The sequence below is a fragment of the Ochlerotatus camptorhynchus genome, unplaced genomic scaffold, assembly GCF_037179485.1.
Source record: "Ochlerotatus camptorhynchus isolate MF236.1 unplaced genomic scaffold, CSIRO-AGI_Acam_v1.1 ptg000503l, whole genome shotgun sequence".
NCBI classification, from domain to species: Eukaryota; Metazoa; Arthropoda; class Insecta; order Diptera; family Culicidae; genus Ochlerotatus; species Ochlerotatus camptorhynchus.
The window spans coordinates 3,492,980-3,514,122 of NW_027040988.1; the positions used below are offsets into that span (position 1 = coordinate 3,492,980).

Here is a 21,143-nt window from a genome sequence, read left to right on the forward strand (position 1 = left end):
AAATAATAAGCGTTGTAAAACTACATAAAAATATAACCATAACGAAGAAAAGATTTTCTGGAAAACCTATGTACCCAAGCAGACCTGACAGTGATTTTTGGTACATTAGAACTTCATATCATGATTGATCAAACAAACTTAATTTTGACTGCCAGAAACTACTATTTTCAGAGAAATTTTAACCGTAAGATTGGTGAATTTGTTGCTATAAGATTGCTTTACAGAGCAAATGAAGCGATTAAAATATGCCTACAGCAAAGTTTCGTAAAATTCATAGTTCTACAACTTTTCCCAAGACATTATCTACTCACATAGAAAATAATACCGAACTCGGTTTAATTTTCTACCGAACCTCTGCGGTTACCAACGAGAAACCGAATAATTGGTTTAAACACATTTTTTCAGGCGTATTTATTGAAGCAGACCCGAATTTCGGTAAAGTAGTATAAATTTGACAGATAGAAATGAAAACTGAACCGAAAAGTACGGTAAAGTATCGACATTTAAGAATTCGCTACGTAAAAACCGAGAAACTCGGTAAACTGAACCGAATATTCGCTAAAACGTGTTAAACGTCAAACGTTCCACTTGCGCTCAACTTCACGACGGAAATTTTAACCGAAAACTCGGTTCTCTAAGCTGAGTCTAAAATTAGTCAGCCATTTTTTCTCGCGTGTGCTCGTCGGACGCTCACTTGCTATAAAAAAAATGTTTTTCGGAATTATGAAATCATGAGATGGTATAGTGATAATTAGAACTTGTAAGTAACAAGATGAGGACGCGAAGTATGTGTTTGACACATAAAATCTGTCAATATTGCTTTCAGTGCGTCACAATCAGCGATTTTACTACTCGTGAGTGCTCACTCTGAGTAAACGCTCACGAATCATAAGATCGCTTATTGTGACGCTCTGAAAGCAAAATTGACAGGTTTTATGAGTCAAACACATTCGTTAAACCCTCTTCCCGTTATTTACAAGTTGTTGTTGTTGTTGTTGTTGTTCTTTATTAGCGACCGTTTAACCATTTGGTCATTCGGGTCATTTTTGATAAATTACAGTTTAAAGCTTAAAAATTAGTATTTGAATTTATCACTTCTTAACCTATTTCCGGTTGCCTTCTTGGATCTGGTCATGGTCGGGTCTTCCTTAATTAAACGTTGAGGACTGCTACAGATTTGGCAGCTTTGAGTGCTGCTTTCTTCCATTGTTTCTTTAGTATGTTGATGATACCGATGATTAGCTGGATTGACACTATGACGTGATAAGTGAGAGCTTCCAGTTGTGGTCTTCTAGGTATCCCGTGTGGACTTCTTGATTCTCGATTATGGTGACGTCCTGGTTACCGTTTTTGGTGGTATCTTTGCTGTCTGCGTTTCCCATTGTATGGACTGTTGCTTGATTGCCATTTGTCAGCTTTATAAATATTGCATTTTACTGACAGGTCTCTTTGGTGGTGAATTTTGTTGCGTTCTTTTTGTGTTGAATCAGCATAGGTTCGATGTTGATTGTGGTTGTTTATATTAGCGTATGGATTTTGCTATCCTTCAAGAACTTGATTGTTTTTTCTATGGAATTTGCATCGTCTCCTAGTATTTCATGTAAAGAGGAGCCCAGGTGATTGGTTTTTCTTTCTGCGTCGTAGCGGGGACAATCGATTAATATAGCTGAACGGTAATTGGTATTCCACAAGATAGACATATTTCCGGGTCTTCTTGTCTTGCAAGGTGGCCATGAGTTAATTTGGTATGTCCAATTCTTAGCCTTGTTATGATTCGGCTTGCATATCAGTTAATTCTGTTAGCAATTTCAGCTGAGCATAGAGTACATGTCGATGCGTTTGCCGAATGTATGAAAGTTGGGCTGCCGTCATTCAGTAGCATAAGCTCTTGTTCCTGTATTATTTCGGCGATCATTTTTCCTCTGCAATCATCTCTATTTGATCCCCATAGACTATGGTGAGCGTTGAAGTCTCCCGATATAATAAATGGCTTGGGGATAAGGTTAATTATGTTGTCAAGTTCTTTTTTGTTAACTATCTGATTTGGTGACAGATATATGCTGCAGAGAGTCATTTTTCGAGGTAGGTTGATTTTTATAGCTATTGCTTCAAGACTTGTGTTAAGTTGAATTTTTGAGTATTTTATTCCATATTTGATTGCAATAGCAACTCCATCTTGTCCTGAAGGACGGTGGCAGAATAAGGTATCGTAACCAAGAATTGAGTGTTCGTTTGACCTGTTTGTTCTTGTTTTTTGTAGACTGATTAGAGATGGCTTGTACTCATTAATCAATATCCGTAATTCTGCGTCTTGTTTTCTGACGTCATTACAATTCCATTGAATAATTTTGGTTGATTTTCGGTTTGCTGTTGGATCCATTCTAGTTGTTTTGATGACGATTATTGGGTTTAGGGTTGCATCTCATCATCACCACCCTCTTGAGAGCTGACATCCGATTCTGAGTTAACGTACTCAACCGATTCACATTTTTTCATCTTATCGTTACCTTTCTTTTTCCTTGGGGGAGATTTGATGGGATTGCCTTGGCTCCTGGTGTGTTTTCCTGATGTTTTGTATGCGTAGAGTTTCAGTGTGTTCTCCAGTTTGGAATAATTCTCTTTGAGAATTTCGAGTTTTATCGACGAGAATCGGAGAGACTCCGTGGAAGGATTTACCCTCCTCTCCCCTTTCCATAACTAAAATCTTTTCACCACCTCCACCAGAGGTTTCCCCCAGCCGGGGGAAACTAGAATTATTCATCTGGTAATTTTAAACCACTGCGTTAGGTGAACAAATTGCATACCGGGTTTATTGACACTCGCGATTTGATTTTTTATCACTCTGGCCGTTCGACCGCGCGTGTAATGTGACACCACTCGAGGGTATTTAATTGAACACTAGTGAATTAAAAACAGCAACTGTACTGCAAGTGAGTGGAAGCAACCCTGCACGTTTTAATGAAATCTTTTGTAAGTATTTGAAACTAACGGTATGATTTTATTTGCAGGCATCGTGTGCTATAGTTTGTTTCTACTGCCGTGAAAATGTACAAGTCTCTGGCTATATTTTATACATTTATTTGACAAAACTGGTTTTATTTATATGAAAGTTTGAAGCAACGCATACTTAATCAAAATTTAAAGCATGATTTAAAGTGAAAACTGAGCGCTGCCCAAGAGAACCGAATTCCGTAATTACAATAGGTGGGTCGGTTTGTTTGACAGCGTTCGGTAATTCTTGAGTAAACCGATGTTCGGTTATTTCTGCTTAAATTTATTTTTTGTCAACCGAGATTTTCAGTAACTTTGACAGATTGTGGGTAACAAAAAGAAATAACGACAGCTCGGTTATTCCTCTTTGAACCGAACAGACTACCGAGCGTTCAGCAGATAAAAACTCGGTTGAAATCAAACCGAGTTCGGTAATATTTTCTAAGTGTGTAGTGATTACAAAAAGTTAGTTTTTCTAATTGTAATACCAGCTTAATAAAAATTTATATGGATATTTCAGAAAATGCACAATAACATTCGACACCTAAGCGCTAAAACAGAAGAACAAAATAAAAGCGAAAAAAGGGTTTTGACCGTCTTTTTTTTAAGAATGGCCCCACTGTGCACTAGAACTATTTTAAATAAGTTCGATACACTGAGGCAAATAATTTTAAGAATTTCATAAGGCTCTTCTTATGAACGACACATATGCATTTGATAAGCGTGACATTGAAATTCATACCGATTTCTTGTGGCTAAAATTCATAAGTGATTCTTATGGAATTGGTACGTTCTTATGCCTCAGTGTAACATTAGCAGAAATCGCCATCTTAGCGCCCCTCAGTGGGACTTTGTTAGTCATGATTTAAAAATCGACGTGAAAGTCTATGGGATCGAAAGAATAGAGTTGTGCTTAGAAAACGAAACTCTTCCATATGGTTATTATACCAATATATTTATCAAAATTGAAGAACCTAACTGGAGGATCGCCAATTGTAGGACAAATTTTCAATATGACAAACGACATGGGTACCTGTAAGCAACAATGAATGAATTAATAATTAAAGTATTGTATTAAAGAAAGAACAATACGCAAGGTATTGTACGATGAATACACACAGTGCTAATCGTTCAACAGCATTTGAAAGATGAAACAGAAATTCTTAGTTCTAATTTCAAATGATCACTATCGCTAACTACAAATCAGTGCACATTAGCGGTTCAAAGCAATGTGATGTTTCATATGAATAAACAAAGAGATATGAGAAGAAGATCGATGATTTTTTGAGTAAATTTACTGAAGTGATTACGAAAATCCATGAATATTAAAATGAACTTGGCGGAAGGTGGATAACTTTCGAATAAGGATTCGGAGGACACAAATTTTTCCAACGTTATAGACCAACTTTTTTTGTTTTTGTTCTCAGTGACTACAACGGATTTGAAATTAGAACCAAAATTCCATCAAAAATACCAAAAACCAAAACACTTAACAAAGAATCAATAAACTAAATCATCATAAGAGACAGAGTAGCCAAAATACACACACACATACGAAACAAAAAACTTCTTTCTGTTCTTGAATTTTTGCTCGCTTGCTAATGAGGGAAGAGAAAAACTTACGTCCGTGCTCTTTCTTCCGAGTAGTAGATAAGTGGCGAAAACATCATCGTATCGTGTGAATGTCAATGATTCTTCTATGTCTTGCCTATTATAGCCCATCGCGACTAGCGCTTCTGCACTCGCCAACCAACAGCAAGAAAGCAGCGGCGGGTCGTCGTCGGTGTCGTCCATTGGTGCCGCGGGGTATCAGTTTTCATATTTGGGAGTCGGACGGCGCGCGTCGAACACGATAGTTTTTGATTGATGATGGTTTTATTTTTTTTTTGGGTATTGGTATTGGCGCGTTCATGACGATATGGTGATATGGTGATTTGGTGGTGGTGGTGGTGGTTGTGACGGAAAATAAGATAAAAAGAAAAAGAATAAAAATAAACACATTTTAGAAAGTTATTTCTCTCTTCTCAATCAATGGGGACCAACAACGAACAGTTAACATGTTATAATGGGGAAACGTACAGTGGGTTGTTCACATTCAGGATTGGAGTATGTATAAATATAAGATTACGTAAATGCATTCATATCTAAGTACTTTTTTTTTCTCAGCTGATTAATGGGTTAGTAAGTAATTACTGGGGTCAATTTGCTAGCGATCCTTCACTTTCGAACACAGAGGACAACAAAGCACAGACATATCATAATCCAAATTTCGACGGAACCGATGGCTTCCACAATTAATCAACTAAAATTTGCCTAAAGAAAGACTCCATGAAGCGCTGACTCATTTTCATTGAAAGCCCATAGCTTTGATAGATGAAAGAAAGTCAGATTAATCTTGGTGGACGTGCGGCACGTGTGGCTCGAGTGTGACTTGGAATCGAATGGAAGAAGTTAACCATCCTAATCTCATACACACTCATATGCTCTCGCGGTGGAGGTAGATATAGATCTATCCAACACAACGAGCCGTTAGCAGCGCCGAGGAGACTAGGATGTTTACTGAATGTGATGGATTGCTGCTGCTGACTGTTGTAGTACATTTCCTACTAGAGTCAATAAATGCGACAGAGTCTGGAAAGTGTACTTGTGACCAACAACAAACTGGAATGGGCTCGCTTTTTGTTTGGATCGAGATTTGGGAAAGTTTCCTTTTAGCCTTGGGGCGCGGCGGGAAGTTACGGGTGCTTGTTTACAACGGACGAGAATTGTGATGTTTCCTGAATTGATTTCGTCGAAGGCATTCTGCTGTGGAAATGATACTGTAGCCTTAGTCAATATAGATTTTATTTTGATTTGTTTACCCTGTTACTTAACGGTTGTTTAAATGTTGTGTGCCAAGTGTTATTAAATGATTTTTAAGAACATGGATCAATCTGTTTTTTAAATACTTTATTAAAGTGTTTTTTAGCCTGAGGCTGATTCATTTCTAATATCTATTTAATGCTTCTGTTTGTGTTCTGAAATAGTTTATTAAACGCATTTAATTTGCTTGAAACTAATCAGTATCAATTTTCAACAGTAGGGAAAATGGGGCAGCTCTTGGGTCATTCGTGACTTGTCCGGGGGTGAGATTTGAACTCGTGACTTTGGCGTGAGAGGTATAGATGCTTACCACTACGCCAGGGTCGCCCCCTTTCACAGACATTTTCACACAAGTTTAGCACAATTTTGTGTTTCGAACGAAATTGTTTAGTTTTAGTCTATGACTATAGGGAAACTGGGGTGAAACAAGCATTTCCCGTAATCTGCGGTCTATGAGACCTAGAGTAATCGATTTCCTGGATACATAGGAGTAGTACTGTTTAATCCACTGCAAAGAAAAGATCAAATCCACGGCTAACTGGAAATTGCGGTAAAACAGGTCTTATTAACAGTACGCATTGTAGTATCCCCCCCTTAGCTCAGTTGGTAAAGGCGCAGCTACAAAGCAAGACCATGCTAGAGGTGGCTGGGTTAGATTTACACAATTATGCTTATGCAAAAATGGTACAGGCATCCAAAACTCACAATTAATAACTGTGGAAATGCATCTAGAACACCAAGTTGAGAGCACATAATAAGCTAATATTTCTATAAACAATAAGCTTGAAATGCAAAGAAAATAAAGAAGAAGATTGGAGCATCTTGCATAGGCTCTAATAATAAGCATCAAATGCACAGTGCAATCTAGCGGAACAAAATTTAGAACTCCAAAACGAGTAATTTTAGTAATTTTGTGACTTCGTCAATATTTTTCTGGCATAAAAGGCGCCATCTGTTGGTACAAAAATATAATGTTCTAAACTTGTACTAAACTGCTATTCAAAATGTAACATTTTAAAAATTCATTTTGGAAAGATGGTGTCTTCCACAAAGTTGTTTATTAGTTAAAAATATAAATCTCTAACCAAGACATCAACATCACATATAAATATGCAGCCATTCCATAGCAAAACGATATATTGGTTCTCAGAATTTCGTAAAAAATGATAGTTATGTTCCTTATCGCAAAATGTTAGTCCCGGATTTTTTTGTCATTAGGGTGACCATTTCCATGTTAGGGTGGTCCAAAAAATCAATTTTACTCAAGAACGACTTTTTTCAATTGATACATAGCTCACATAGTCACATCTAGATGAATGGTAGTTTAGTTGCATAGGAGTATTGAGCGAAAACCCAAAACTTGATAACTTCAAAACAATATAACTCAAAAACGAAAAAAAAAAACCCATCGCTGATTGTTTGATATGTTGTGCAAAAAAGCCTAAATTTTCAAGGAGAAATCTAAAAACATATTGCGCCCTCTGTCTACAAAACCATGAAAACAAAACAAAAAACAAGTACAATCAATGTATTTAAAAACAGTTTAGAACATGTTTAGTACAGATCTTTTTTTACCAATGGCGCTTTTACATTACAAAAAAAAAACATTTCCCAAGACAAAAAATCACTCAAATTACTCGATTTGAATCTACTAACTATGTTCCGATAGATTGGATCACTATGTCAACTGTAGGGAAATTGGGTCAAAACACGTATTAAAACTGTGTCACCGATCAAAACTACCCTATAGCAAGCAATCGATTCAATTGACATTTTCACATAAGGTCTAAATAAGTTTATTTTTTTATATGAGAGTAGTTTGCGTTTGCGTGTCGAAAAAAATAATAATTTGCGGGATTCTTTCACTGTGCATTGATTACAAGCCCAAACATGGATAATTTTCAAGATTTTTGGACTTGCAAAGTTTTCATGATTCAGCGACTAAAGAAAAATGTTCGATTAATTTAAAAATAAAATCAAGATTCGATGTGAAAATAATCAGAATTATGGTACTTTACAAATGTTTCTTGACATCGAACTCAACTTTAGAGGCCTTATGAGTAAACTTCAGAGATCTTATAAGCTCAAGATGACTCAAAGGTTACCATTGAAGGCCTTACAGCCTAAGTTTAGAGGCCATATGAACAGTATCAATAAATTCAGATACCTTATGTTTCAATTTCAGAGACGATTCGCTAGAGCCAAACCCAAAGGATCAAGCTTTTATAAATTAACTCTAAATGTATTTTGGATTAGACCAAAGGCCTTGTTGGTCATCGTTCGAGGGATCAGATACCTCTTGAATCAACTTCAGTATCCTTACCACGAACTTCAAAGGTCTGACGGGATTACTCAAGGAAGGCTTGTGAGTTATCACCGAAAACATTATGAGCTTCAGGCAACTTTTGACACATCTCCAAAGGCTTTATGGGTTAAATTCAGAGGTCTTGGGGGTTAGTCAAGAGCCATTATTGTTCGATTTAAGAGGCCTTATGAATAAACATCAGAGGTCTTATGGATTTATTTCTGAAGACCTTAATGGGCTAAGTCCAAAAGTCAAGAGAATTAACTTCAGACGCCTTATGGGTCAACTATATACCTTTTACAATAATTTAAGAGACCTTATGGTTCAATTTCACAGACGGGTCTTTATCTCGTAAACGTATGCGTCAACTACAGAGGCAGCTTGATTATATTAAATAGAGGTGAATCAACCTCAAATGCCTTATGGGGTTAATCTCAGAGTCCCCATTAGGGACATATATAGCGAGTTAATTCGAAGATCTCATAAGTTAACTTTAACGAGATTATTAATTGACTCCCAAGGTCTAATGGGTTAATCCCAGAAGCCTTACAACAAGTCATTTTTTTAGATAACTTCAGCCTTTAACTCCAAGCTTCAAATGTCTTACGGGATCACTCCACAAAAGTTTATCGTGAACATCGCCACATTTGTAAGCCTCAAGCAAGCTTTGGGTCAACTCCAGATGTTTCATGAGTTAAATTCAGAAGTCCAGAGGCATTATGTTTCATTTTAAGTAAATAATGTAGAGTAAACAATAGGAGGTCTAATGAGTTTACTTAGAAGGCCTTAGTCCAGAGGTAATATTTTTTTCTTTAATTTTAGTGGACAATATAGCACTCTTGGGCGATTTGTGACTTGTCCAGAGATGAGATTTGAACTCATGACTTTGACGTGAGAGGTATGGATGCTAACCACTACGCCAGGGCCATCCCCCCAGAGGCAATGTGAATTAACTTCAGAAATCTTATGGATCAACTATAGATATCTTTATTTATTTTTTTTTATTTTTCCTTTATTTAACGTCGGTCTCTGTTCCGCAATCTAGTGCCAATCACCGACGGACATCGATTGCCATCCATTGACGGCAATCGAATGTGCAGGAAGACAGCTTCTACACCTGCGTAGGATATCGTACCCATTCACAACACACATGGGCCGGGACCAACGGCTTTACTTCCCTTCCGAAGGAAGACGTGACCAGAGATTTTTATGCCTCAGAAAAATCCCACCGACCTCGGTCATCCATCGGGGTGTAAGAAAGCAGTCACGCTTACCACTACACCACCGGCGCCGGCATAGATATCTTTAAGAGATCTTTTGGTTCGATTTCACAAACGTGTCTTCATCTAGGACATAGGTCAACTACAGAAGCAGTGTGATCATATTATATTAGAAGTGAATCAAACCTCAAATGTCTTATGCGTTAATCTCAGTAAGACCTCTTAGTTCAATATAAAGAACTTATGCTAAATTCGATGTCGCTACAGAAGGCTCATGAGATAACTCTAGACCCCTTATGAATCAACTCCCAAGGGCTAATATCGCTACAGAAGACTCATGAGATAACTCTAGACCCCTTATGAATCAACTCGCAAGGGCTAATGAGTTAGTCCGAGAGGCCTTATTAACCATCTTTGGAAGGCTTCCTTAACATCAGCATTCATTTGGGATAACTTCAGCCTTCTTACTCCGGACTTCAAAGATCTTACGACTCAGACGTCTTATGAACGAACTCTACAGACCTTACGAGCCAATTCCAGATCAACTCCAAAGGCTTTAAATTTAGAAATGTTGAGGATTAGACAAAAAGGATTATTGCTCAACTGTTGAGTGTAGAGGCCTTTTGATTAAACTTCAGAGATCGTTTGGGTGACCTTTGAATACCTTAAGGACCAAGTCTAGAGGCCTTATGGGCTAACTATAGACATCTTTTAGATACACTTCCTTGTGGCATGCGTGTCGCAAATCGGTTATGAAAACTTCTATACGACTTATTTCAGTCATCAATAAGTTACTGCAACTTTTTCCGACGGATGGTAAGCTGATTCAACTTCAGAGACGTCTATATGGAAATACTTAATGGGTCTATTCCAGTTTAACACCGGAAATCTTCTGGATTCAGCCCAAAGGCTTAACACGTGTCCTGCTCATCATGTGCGGTTTGCTTTTCTTTATATTTACTCCAAAAACTACAAATAGCTTGACATACTAGTCGATTAACTTCATAGACCTTGTAGGTATACTTCAACCACCTGATTCCGGACTTCGAAAAGCTTGCGAGTTAACTTTAGAAACCTTATAAATCAACTCCCGACACCTTTTGGGTCAATTTCAGAGACATCACGGGCTAAATTCAAAGACCACTTTGGGTCAACCAAGACTGACTTATGACTTAACTTACAAGTCCTAAAGGGTTGAGTCTAGAGTTCTAAACATATATCTCTTAGTTAAACTTCAAGGGCTTTATGGTTCAGGTTTTGAGACATTACGGGGACTAGCTCTAGGGGTTAACTTCAAATATGTTTAAACTCATTTCCAGAGAAATTATGGTCTAAGTTCAGAGACCTTACGAATTCGATTCCCGCTCCGATCGAGGAAATCTTTCAGGCTGTAAATTTTCTCGACTTCCTTGGGCATAAAGTAACGTTAAAGTAAATAAAAAATAGGTTAAGAGCTAGCAAAACACTCGCATAAGAAGCGTAAATGCAAAAAGAAGAAGAATATGTTGTTTCCACAGGACTTATTGAGTTAGCTATGAAGTCCTTGTGGGATAGCTATCGAAGGCTGGTGTAGGACTATTAGGCCGAACGTCATTAGGTCGAAGATCGTTAGGCCGAAAGCCATTAGGCTGAAGGCCAAATGCAATTAGGCCGAAAGCTATTAGTCCGAAAGCCATTAGTCCGAAAGTCAGGCTGGAAAGCCATTAGGCCGAATTGTGATGAAAATCACAATAAAGAAGCATTAGTCCGGATGTCATTTGGCCGAAGATTGAAAAGTGAAATCAGCTCTGTCCGACAATTAAAATTATATTTTCTAGCTTATCATGAATAACAATTGAAAAACCAAACCGATTGATGCGATTCCTTGAGCCCAACTTTTTATCATTCTGACATGGAAAAAAAATATTTTTACAAGTAAATTTTCTTTAGAATAAAAGAAAGAACGGATGTTCTTGGATTTTCAATACATTTTTTCATTATTTTTAGAAACATCAAAACGTTTTTGAAGAGTATGCTCAGCAGAGCAGTTCCATGCCGAACAGCGAAGAAATAAACAAATATTAGATTTTACCTCTCCGAGCTCCATGAAACTTCGCATTATTGTTCCCTAGGAGCAATGCACCAAGTTTTTGCCGAAATTCGGCCATTTGGGCTTCCGCAAAATTTTTCAAATAGCGTATTCAAAAACGGTTCATCTAATCCAAATGAAGTCTGAGACAAAGTTGTAGGAAATTAGATTGCTTTTTCAGAAGAACAGAATACAAATTTTCATCAAAAATAAAAAAAAAAAACAGTTCAAAACTTAAATAATTATCATAAGAAGCACATTTCCTAAGATTTTTAATTTATGTATAAAGCTTCAAATCTTCAAATTATGACAATTCAAAATTGTTCAAAATCGTAGAACATAAACTTTTAGTAAAATGTTTGAACATTTTTTTCACGCAATATATTTCTGTGAATTGTACATAGGATTTGTACATTTTCTAAAAATGAATAAAAATTAGTTTGTAGACAGAGGGCGCAATATATTTTTATATTTTTCCTTGAAAATTTAGGATTTTTTGCACAACACATTCGGTTTTGAGTTATATTTTTTTTGGGTTTTGGGTCTTCGCTCATTGCTAACATAGTAACATAGTGTAGTATGGTATAGTATAGTAGTAGTCACATCACAAACAGTTACCTTTATGCCCCTTTCTCATCTTCCCTACCATTAAATGGAGAGAATTTCAGGCTCAGCTCAGCTCATCGGACCTTTTCTATTCAAATGAGCTGTAGAGCTGTTCCAAAGAACCGGTTCACCTTAGTGAGCTGAACGGGTCAGATCCGCTCAGTAAAGTATGCTGTTGTGCCCACCTCTAGTTAACTATAAAGGCATTTTTCGTTAACTTCAGATGGCCCAGCTTTACAGGGCTGATGGGTGCGAGTTTCCAGGTTTTTCTAGAGTTATGGTACCAATGGCAATTTAATGCACCGATATTATAGCAAATTTTCTCATTTTAAATGACAACTGCACTACAAATAGTTTCAATTTAATTAACAAACATATATCCGATACTGAGTTTTAGATTGGTAAACTAAGCTCGTCGGAAGAAATCCTAGTACGGAGCATTCTTCAATCAAGTATCACGTATCTTCTTGATTGAGAAGAACGAATTAGCTATCCACTAGATTACCTGACGTTCTCAAACAAGATGAGAGCGGCAGATGGAACTACAATCGATTCATGGAAAAATACCGAGTGTAAGACTGCGATAAGGTGAATCGAAAGTCCGGTTAAAACCAGTTGCAATCTGGTTTGCCCCATTCGAGATAAGGTAACATTGAGGTGCGTCTAATGCGGCAGGTAATGCTTCTGTTATCCGCACTTTGACATTGACTGTTGACAGTGCTGATGAGCACGTTGTTAAATGTTTCTTCCGAGCGAAATTCCATTTGACGTTACGAAACAATAATTCAAAACACCACAATTCATTCCGGTAAACTGTTGAAACCATCCGACGGTGAGTGTTCCAAAATGAGTAGACCGCTGGGTGTTCCATTCCTAGGCATTTTTTTCTCTATTCTACGTGATAAAAATGGGGAGCAGGGAAACAACGAACAGCAAAAACAGTAACAGTTAACAGAAATGGTCATTCCAGCAAACAAACAGATGAATCACATTCACGACAAAACGTACTCAAGAGGGTAACATTCCATTTTTTTTCGAATTCAAAAGATATACACAATAATTTGAGATGAAATCATACAACATCGGTGGGAAAACTACGAGGGGTAACAAGTAATCAAAACAATGAATCAAATGGAACAAAATGATGAAACATTTAAAATTCGTAAACTTGGCAATGAAGAAACAGAATAAGTTAACAGTAGAGAAGACAGAGGTAGTGTTACAGTACTGATCCGTTCGCCCGACGGTTTGACCGTCGGACCGCGTGATGATTGTGGCAGTTGTTGACTGTTGTAGCAGTAGTTGGTTAGTGATGGTGGTCGTGGTAGTCCTCCGGGAAAATGACACTCTATTAGCTAGAGAAGTGGTGGTACGGAGGCTCTAGGAGCCGTCGCGCTGGAGGAAGAACTGAACTTAAACTTTGAGCCCGGAAGCTTGTTGGAGCTCTGTTCTTCGGCTGCAAGATTCGCTTGGTTATAATATACAAAGCGTTCTGAGCTATAGTTCTGAGAGATAGAGAGGGGTAAATCAAGAAAACCGAAACGAAGGCCTTGGTCGTTTGGAGGGAAATTTACTTGAGTGAAATTAGGAAAATGAGTGGGAATGTTGACACAGTGACTAAAGTGCCATTTCTTCGATGAGAGACTTCCTAGTCAGTGGTAACAAAATTATTCGCTCGAGGATGAAATGAAGCGGAAAAATGTGTCGAATGTGTCTTTTGGGTTCTGTGTTTCCAATCAGAGAAATTAGACAGAGCAGCTTCGGAAGAACTCTTCGAAAAGTGTAACTAAAATAGGTAACTAAACAAAAAGATTAAGGAACAGAACGTGTTACACAAAAAGACGGACAACGCAACGTAACCGAAACAAAAAGAAAACGCACGAGAGTATTGGCACGTAATGATGGTAACAATTTCGTAACAAAACAAAACGAACAAAAAAAAATTGTGGGAGTCGGTCCAACGAGGAGTGGGTGGGAGATTATAAAAATCGATCTGTTTTTTGTTTACTTTTCAAATATGTGTTCATACATATAAAGGGGGAGGAAACGGGGTAAAACGAGCGAGAACACGAGTTGGAGATAAGAGTACACGGAATTCAAAAACGAACGGAACGAAACGGAAAAGAACACGAAACGGATTTACGCCAGCAAGTGAATAGTATTAGTGTGGAATACAGTACCCGTCTTACCTATCCGTTTCTGATCTTTCAGATCGGGCTTAGGTTCAATGAAGGGTATCAGCTCGTCTTCCTCGTAGCCCATGTTCATCCACTTGTCCTTCATAATGGACTCGAGGCTGGCCCGTTTGGCCGGATTGAGGACGAGGAATTTCTTCAGCAGGTTTTCGCAGTCTGTCGACATGTAGAAGGGAATTCTGGAAAAGATAGAAAGCAAAACAGAGTAACCCATTAGCAAACGCGTCAACGCAAACCTTCCTTGGACCAACTGTAATTACCTATACTTTCCCCGGAGGACACGTTCCCGCAGTTCTCGTAGCGTCGCACCGTCGAACGGGAGCGACCCACTGACCAAGGTGTACAAGATGACGCCGAGCGACCACACGTCCACTTCGGGACCGTCATACTTTCTACCCTGGAACAGTTCCGGTGCGGCGTACGGAGGCGAACCGCAGAAGGTATCTAGCTTCGAGCCGGGCGTGAATTGGTTCGAGAAACCAAAATCGGCAATTTTGATGTTCATTTCACTATCCAGTAGCAGGTTCTCTGCCTTTAAATCTCTGCAAGTATAAATATCACCATTAACATTAGCAGTCCCAGACAACCCCAGCGCAATCCAACTTACCTATGGATAATTCGCTTCTGGTGGCAGTACTGGACGGCGGACACGATCTGTCGGAACTTGGCGCGAGCCTCCTTTTCCTTCATCCGACCGTGCAGGACAAGGTAGTCGAACACCTCACCGCCGGATGCGTACTCCATCACCAGGTAGAGCGTCTTCTCGGTTTCGATCACCTGAAACAGCTTGACAATGTTCGGGTGGTCCAGCAGTTTCATTATTCGCACCTGGGTGGGACGAGAAAGCGAAGGAATATTTAATGTAATTAAAGGGTGACATCTTCTGAGAAAGCACGCTTTCCTTCCAGGTATAGAAAAGACGACAATCCATCTGTGAACCGTTGAGCGAAAAAGCTGTGCTGTAATTAAAGCGTCGACAGCAATTAGTTATAATCCTGCTCAGGCTAGAGGTGGAAGTTTGCTACACTGCCTATAATCGCATATCAGTCCCATGTGAATTTTCATCAGTTTTGAGATAACAACGCTATCCACTACCAATAGGCATCTACTTTCATATTATGTATGTTTTATGGATTTTGATCATGAAAAATAGGAAAACAACAACAAGTCAATCCTGATCAATGTGGGCGTCTTAGTGGAATACCTGTATAAAGAGGGAGAGAAAGATTAGTAATTTCCATTTAATTCCACTACCTTATTTGCTTATCCTTGACAGATACGCGTATTTCGTCTACAATGTGCAGACTTCTTCAGTGTCTTGTACTAATAATACAGTCGAGTATTAGTACAAGACACTGAAGAAGTCTGCACATTGTAGACGAAATACGCGTATCTGTCAAGGATAAGCAAATAAGGTAGTGGAATTAAATGGAAATTACTAATCTTTCTCTCTCTCTCTCTTTAAACAACAAGTCAGTTTGTCTAAGTGTCCCTAATGTTGGGTATATTTCGAAGGATAGCATTGTTTGCCAATTCTTCACTAGCTACCAAAAATATCCATTTGTATTGTCCATGTGACACATTGTTCTGACAAAAATTGAAGAGCAGACCCAATCTTTATAACGATAGCCCAACATTAGAACCATTTCCCCTATAACAAAACATATTTTTCAGATATTTACATAGAAATTGCACTTCCCAACTTCGACGACCATTTTCTCAATGCCTATTTTTTCCACATGGGCCTGACATGCGATTATAAGCAGTACAATAGTCTGATGGTTTTTCCTTTCATGAAACGTGAGGGAGGAATGGAATACTGGACTTTCTAGCGTTAGCTTAGATGAAGTGACCTTGGTAACATAATAAATCACTCACAGATGAGATGGCGCAGTGAGCAAGAAGGAAAATCGTGCATGGGCGACAGAGCTGCTAACACGTTTTGGCGTAGTGTTCGGTCTGTTATTTATCATCCGATTGATATCATCTGTTTGGAAGGTTAAATATACCATGCAAGCACCATACATTTGGATTTACAGGGGCAGTTCGGTGATTACTCGATTTAATCTTTTTACCATCTTTAGGATATAATTTTGTTATAATATACAGGGTGGTCACTGGATTTCAGAAATTAAATTGAATTCCCGGTTTTTCCCGGGTGCCCAGCATATTTTTCCCGGTTTCATATAAATTAAAAAAGAAATACCATCATGGCTGAAATAAGCAAATACAGGATTTTAATGTTAAGGCAAAACTGCGGAAAATCACCTTAGATGAAAAAACAGATAGCAACAGAGTTTAAAATTATGTTTCTTAAATTTAAAGGTCACGAATTTATTTGTTTTTCCAAGATCGAATAAGTTTTTTTTTTTTTCAAAATATGTGATATGTATGTGGAAGATTGATTGGTATTGTAGTGAATCTTATGGAAATGACCGGTTGAGAGTGTCTGCCGAGTGATGAAGCGCTACCCGAGCAGGAACTGATAGGTAATCGATAACAAATGAATATCTTTCTGTGATATGGTACCAGATTTTGGTATGCTTGTGGTATAAAACCTTGTTTTGATACTATACAGTTATCGAAATATTTTGTAAAATATCAAATGAATACCAAAATAACAAAATGTGATTTTTCAGTTTTTAGACAATAACACCTAAAAGAGTTATTGAATTGGTATTAGAAGCCCTTCAAAATAACAAACTATGGTATTCTGGCATCTAAAAAAGCGTCTGTTAACCGTTTGTTATTGTAAACTAAATTATTTATTAGCTCGTTATTCGTAGAATATCTTTGAGGTATTATTTTTGGTATTTTACCTTTTATGTCAGCCACACTAGTACCATATATAGGTTGCCAGTTATGCTTTTTTCATACCTAAATTTAGTATTAATAAGTTATTTTTTCCTGCTCGGGTACCATTATAACTATGAAAGATTGGGCTAGAAAAGGAAATGTGGACGTTGCCAAGTTGAAGGGTGACTTGAATATTAGCAGGAAGAATCTTATCACCAAGCATGTGAGCGGCTGATAGAAAAAAAAAGACAGGAGATGAAAAAGTTTGTGATGATCGATCACAGTCATGCAAACCATCCGTTTTGATTATTTATTGCTTATATTTATTATTGGTAGGGGCACGTGGTTTCATTTGAATAGCTTCTTTTACCAGGGCTTGAACAATCATCGCGTCGGTCGTAGTTTATTGTGATGTAAGGGGGATGATGGTAGTCTTAAAAATATGGAGGTTATATGGGTTCTGTTCATGTCTTACGCAAGGACGAAATCGAAACAATGAACGACCCGTAAATGTATACTTTAATGAAGGCCTAAGTGAGTTTCGTAGCTTTGTCTCCGGGTTTGAAGGATCTGTGGTTACAGTTACAATACATCTTAAAACTATAGTCTAAAGGTACAACACAATAAACATTTTATCTTCCGCTATCCAATGAGCCTCCTCCACCAGAACGGGAGCCGCTTCCAGTGGTTTCATAGTATGGCAGATTCGCCAACGGAGGTCAGAGCGCTTCCATTGCAGCAATGGACGCAAAACGTGGTCAGCACTCACACATTCATCACAAAACGGTTGCTTTCCAAAGTCGACGACGCGTCGACTGAAAGAACTGCTGATGAAGAACAATGAGAAGGACCACACAATGGTTGCTTCCGAGTAAACAGACAATCGCGTGACAAACATTGAGAGCGGTCTGCTTCTGTTGACAGCCGAGTGAGTTTGAAATTAGTTTCAAGAATGTTCCGACACTTTCACTAGAGGAAATTTTGAACATTATAAAAAAGACAGAGTAGCATTTCAGGAGATTCTAAAGAAATTCAATTTTAAGGAGAATTTCGTGAGAATTCCAAAGATAACTCCTACAAAATTCCAAGAGATTCTCTCAACACCATTCTGAGAAAAATTCCAAGAGAATTTTGGTTTAAATTCCCATGCAATTCTCAGGAAATTTCCTGAGAAATCCAAGGAACTTTTATTACTTTTCTAATTTCGAAGGGCACACCAAGAGATTTCTAAGAAATATATCAAGAGAATTTTAAGAAAAAAAAAAATCGACGGAAAATTAACGTATATTCTAGCGAGAAATTTAAAAGCATGCGAAGATAAATGTAGACTGAATTCCCAGAATATGCTCGAAGGAATTCCAAATCTGTTTGAAAAAGAAACTTTCTAGGAAATACTCGAGAGAATCATAAAATTCTTCAGGGGAATCTTGAAAGTAAATCTTACGCTTAAGATCATGAGTTCAAATCTCATCCTCATCTCAAGTCACGAATGACCTAAAATGTATTAAAGTGACTATAATACAAACAAAAATCTTTGGATTTTTTTGAAATTATCGTAAGGAAATCTAAGTCGAATTTCCAAAGGTGTCATGACATAAGTTCGAAAAATTTTAATTTAATAAATTCAATACATACTTGAAAATTGTACAATATCCCGTACACAGAAGTTCAAGTCTAATATTAAGATGTTTTTCAAGATTCTGAGACCATAATAAGTAACAAATTTAAAGATCCTGGGGTAAGAAAACTGTTCAATATTATGAGGCCATAAATCTCTGAAAACTGTAACTGTGAGAGGTATGGCTCGTAACTCGTAAAAATCCTATTAAATTTCCCAGACATGGATACATTTTATAGATTCTGTGACATTAAAAATTAACAAAAATATTCAAAATGTCTGACATCGGATATCGAAAAACCTTCTAACAGATGAACAAAAAATTACGTGTCCGAGGCATAGGAATTGAATAGGATTTTCACTGGAATCATTTAAGCAAATCTTGGACGATATATGACGTGATTTTTTTTTCGAAACTCTACGACAGTGTCATTTAGTTTAGATCTCAGAATTATTTTTTGGAATCCCGTACTGAGTTCAGCATTCTGAGCTTGAAGAAATATTCAAGATTTTAAATGAAATATTCGAGACATCGGACATAGAATTTTTAATATAACAGGATTTTTTATTAAAAAACTACAAGGGACAGCCCTATGGGGTTGTACGCAATGGTGACGTAGGATTACGTGGTCTTATATAATAAATCGTAGTTGTTAACTGCAGCAGGAGCTTGTGTTTTGTGTAGGAATAGAAATTCGAGCAAGGTTCTCTCTGTTTATACTCTTTAGTATTACGCGCTTGACATAGATGGCCCACAGCGACTCACGAAGAGCTACTGATTCCGATCGATAGCGGTGCGGCTTCTTCCTCCCTCTATGGATGCTCATGCAGGCAGCCTTTCGTTGTGTACTGAAGAACAATGTTCAACGCCAAGTGCCGAAAGCAATCCTGCTGCTGCTGATGCCGACGACCGGACACCACTACACACGGTTATTGGCAGCCTTGATAGCTAGCTGCTTGTGGGGAGCCTTTCGTTGTTTACTGGAGAACACCACCACTTACTACGCGGTGATTGAATAAACACCGTTTGGTGAGACCGGATGGAATTAAACTTTGAAATCTGTGTTAGGGAAATCGCTTTTCGAAGGCAATCGGTGATAATTTTGATTATCATAGAATCAGTTGCACATTTATGCAATTTTCAATAGCGCCATTTAAAAAAAAATGGTAAAGTCTCAAATCTTACAGATGCGTAGAAATATTTCTGATCGATTGGTCCTAAAACTATTGAAATTGGTCCAGGGGCAGCTGAGTTATCAACGTTCAAAATCTTTCATAATTATGTTACTTGTTCCATTTTTTGATTCTCACAAAGTGTACCCCATATAGAAATCACAGATGTAGTCCTACGTCAAAAGGTATTGAATGGGTGCAAACATTCAGATTGAATAAATTAAGCTCCTCAAGTTTTAGTCATTTTCTAGTGTTTTTATACTATTATATAGTCGTGAAATAGCGTAAAAACTAGTTTAGTGTTGAAGGAATAGTAATCATTGATTTGCCTACTGATGAAGGAAACTTAAAAAGTGTAAACATTTGTTCGGGTGATCTAACAACATAAAATGGCGTTTGGTAGTGTTTTGCTCTTTTTCTGCATCATAACGGTAGAAATCGAAAGCTGCAGGAAAACAAAATCTGAAGTGGCTGTTTGCTTGCCTTGAAGATCTGAATTTCTAGCGATTCCGAAAGGAAGTTAGAAATACAGTTTGGACATATAACTAAAGGGCGAACACGAAATTATTGCGACACCGAAAATGTCATGCCAATTTTCTTATAATGTTTAGAATCAAACCAAAATTTTAGGGTAGTTTTATACATATATTTACTTCAAAAATCAAAAGAAAAGTTAATCGATGGAGCCTTGAGTGTTAAATTGAACGCATTTTCGCTTGATGCCCTCCATCAAAGTCTTTACAGTGTCATCCGGTACCAGTTTCTCAGTTTTTTTTTCCATTTTCTTAACATGTCCTTCTCGTCTTTGACTGTCTTCTTGCTCTTCCGAAGTTCCCGCTTCATTATTGCCCAGTACTGCTCCACCGGGCGCAGCTCCGGACAGTTTGGCGGATTCATGTCCTTTGGAACAAAATGGACAGAATTGGCCTCATACCACTCCAGGACACTTTTAGAATAGTGGCATGATGCCAAATCTGGCCAAAATAGCGGAGCTTCGTCGTGCTGCTGCAAGAACGGCAAAAGGCGCTTCTCGAGGCACTCAGATTTGTAGATCTCGCCATTTACTGTGCCCTTTGTCACGAAAGGCTCACTCCTCAGTCCGCAAGAGGAGATGGCCTGCCAAATGAGATATTTGGAGGCGAACTTCGACATTTTCTTCTTCTTAAATTTGTCGTCCACATCGAACTTGCTCTTGCCGGTGAAAAAACTCCAACCCCGGAATTTGCTTAAAATCGGCTTTTATATACGTTTCGTCGTCCATCACACAGCAGCCATATTTTGTCAGCATCTTCTCGTAGAACTTCCGTGC

At 37.9% G+C, this 21,143-nt stretch overlaps 1 protein-coding gene across 14 annotated transcripts in view; it reads right to left on the reverse strand.

The window, feature by feature from the left end:
• Positions 1-21,143, reverse strand: part of LOC135712708 (MAP/microtubule affinity-regulating kinase 3-like) — a 384,511-nt gene that overhangs the window by 86,673 nt on the left and 276,695 nt on the right. For 10 of the 14 annotated variants that reach the window (XM_065235715.1, XM_065235710.1, XM_065235720.1 and 7 more), the window contains 4 exons: positions 14,855-15,075; positions 14,508-14,789; positions 14,233-14,426; positions 4,615-4,727 (listed from right to left, as the gene is read on the reverse strand). In XM_065235715.1, coding sequence (XP_065091787.1) covers positions 4,615-4,727; positions 14,233-14,426; positions 14,508-14,789; positions 14,855-15,075 — 810 coding nt within the window. The remainder of the gene's footprint in view (positions 1-4,614; positions 4,728-14,232; positions 14,427-14,507; positions 14,790-14,854; positions 15,076-21,143) is intronic. The other 4 variants (XM_065235722.1, XM_065235721.1, XM_065235709.1 and 1 more) reach the window with 1 other exon arrangement.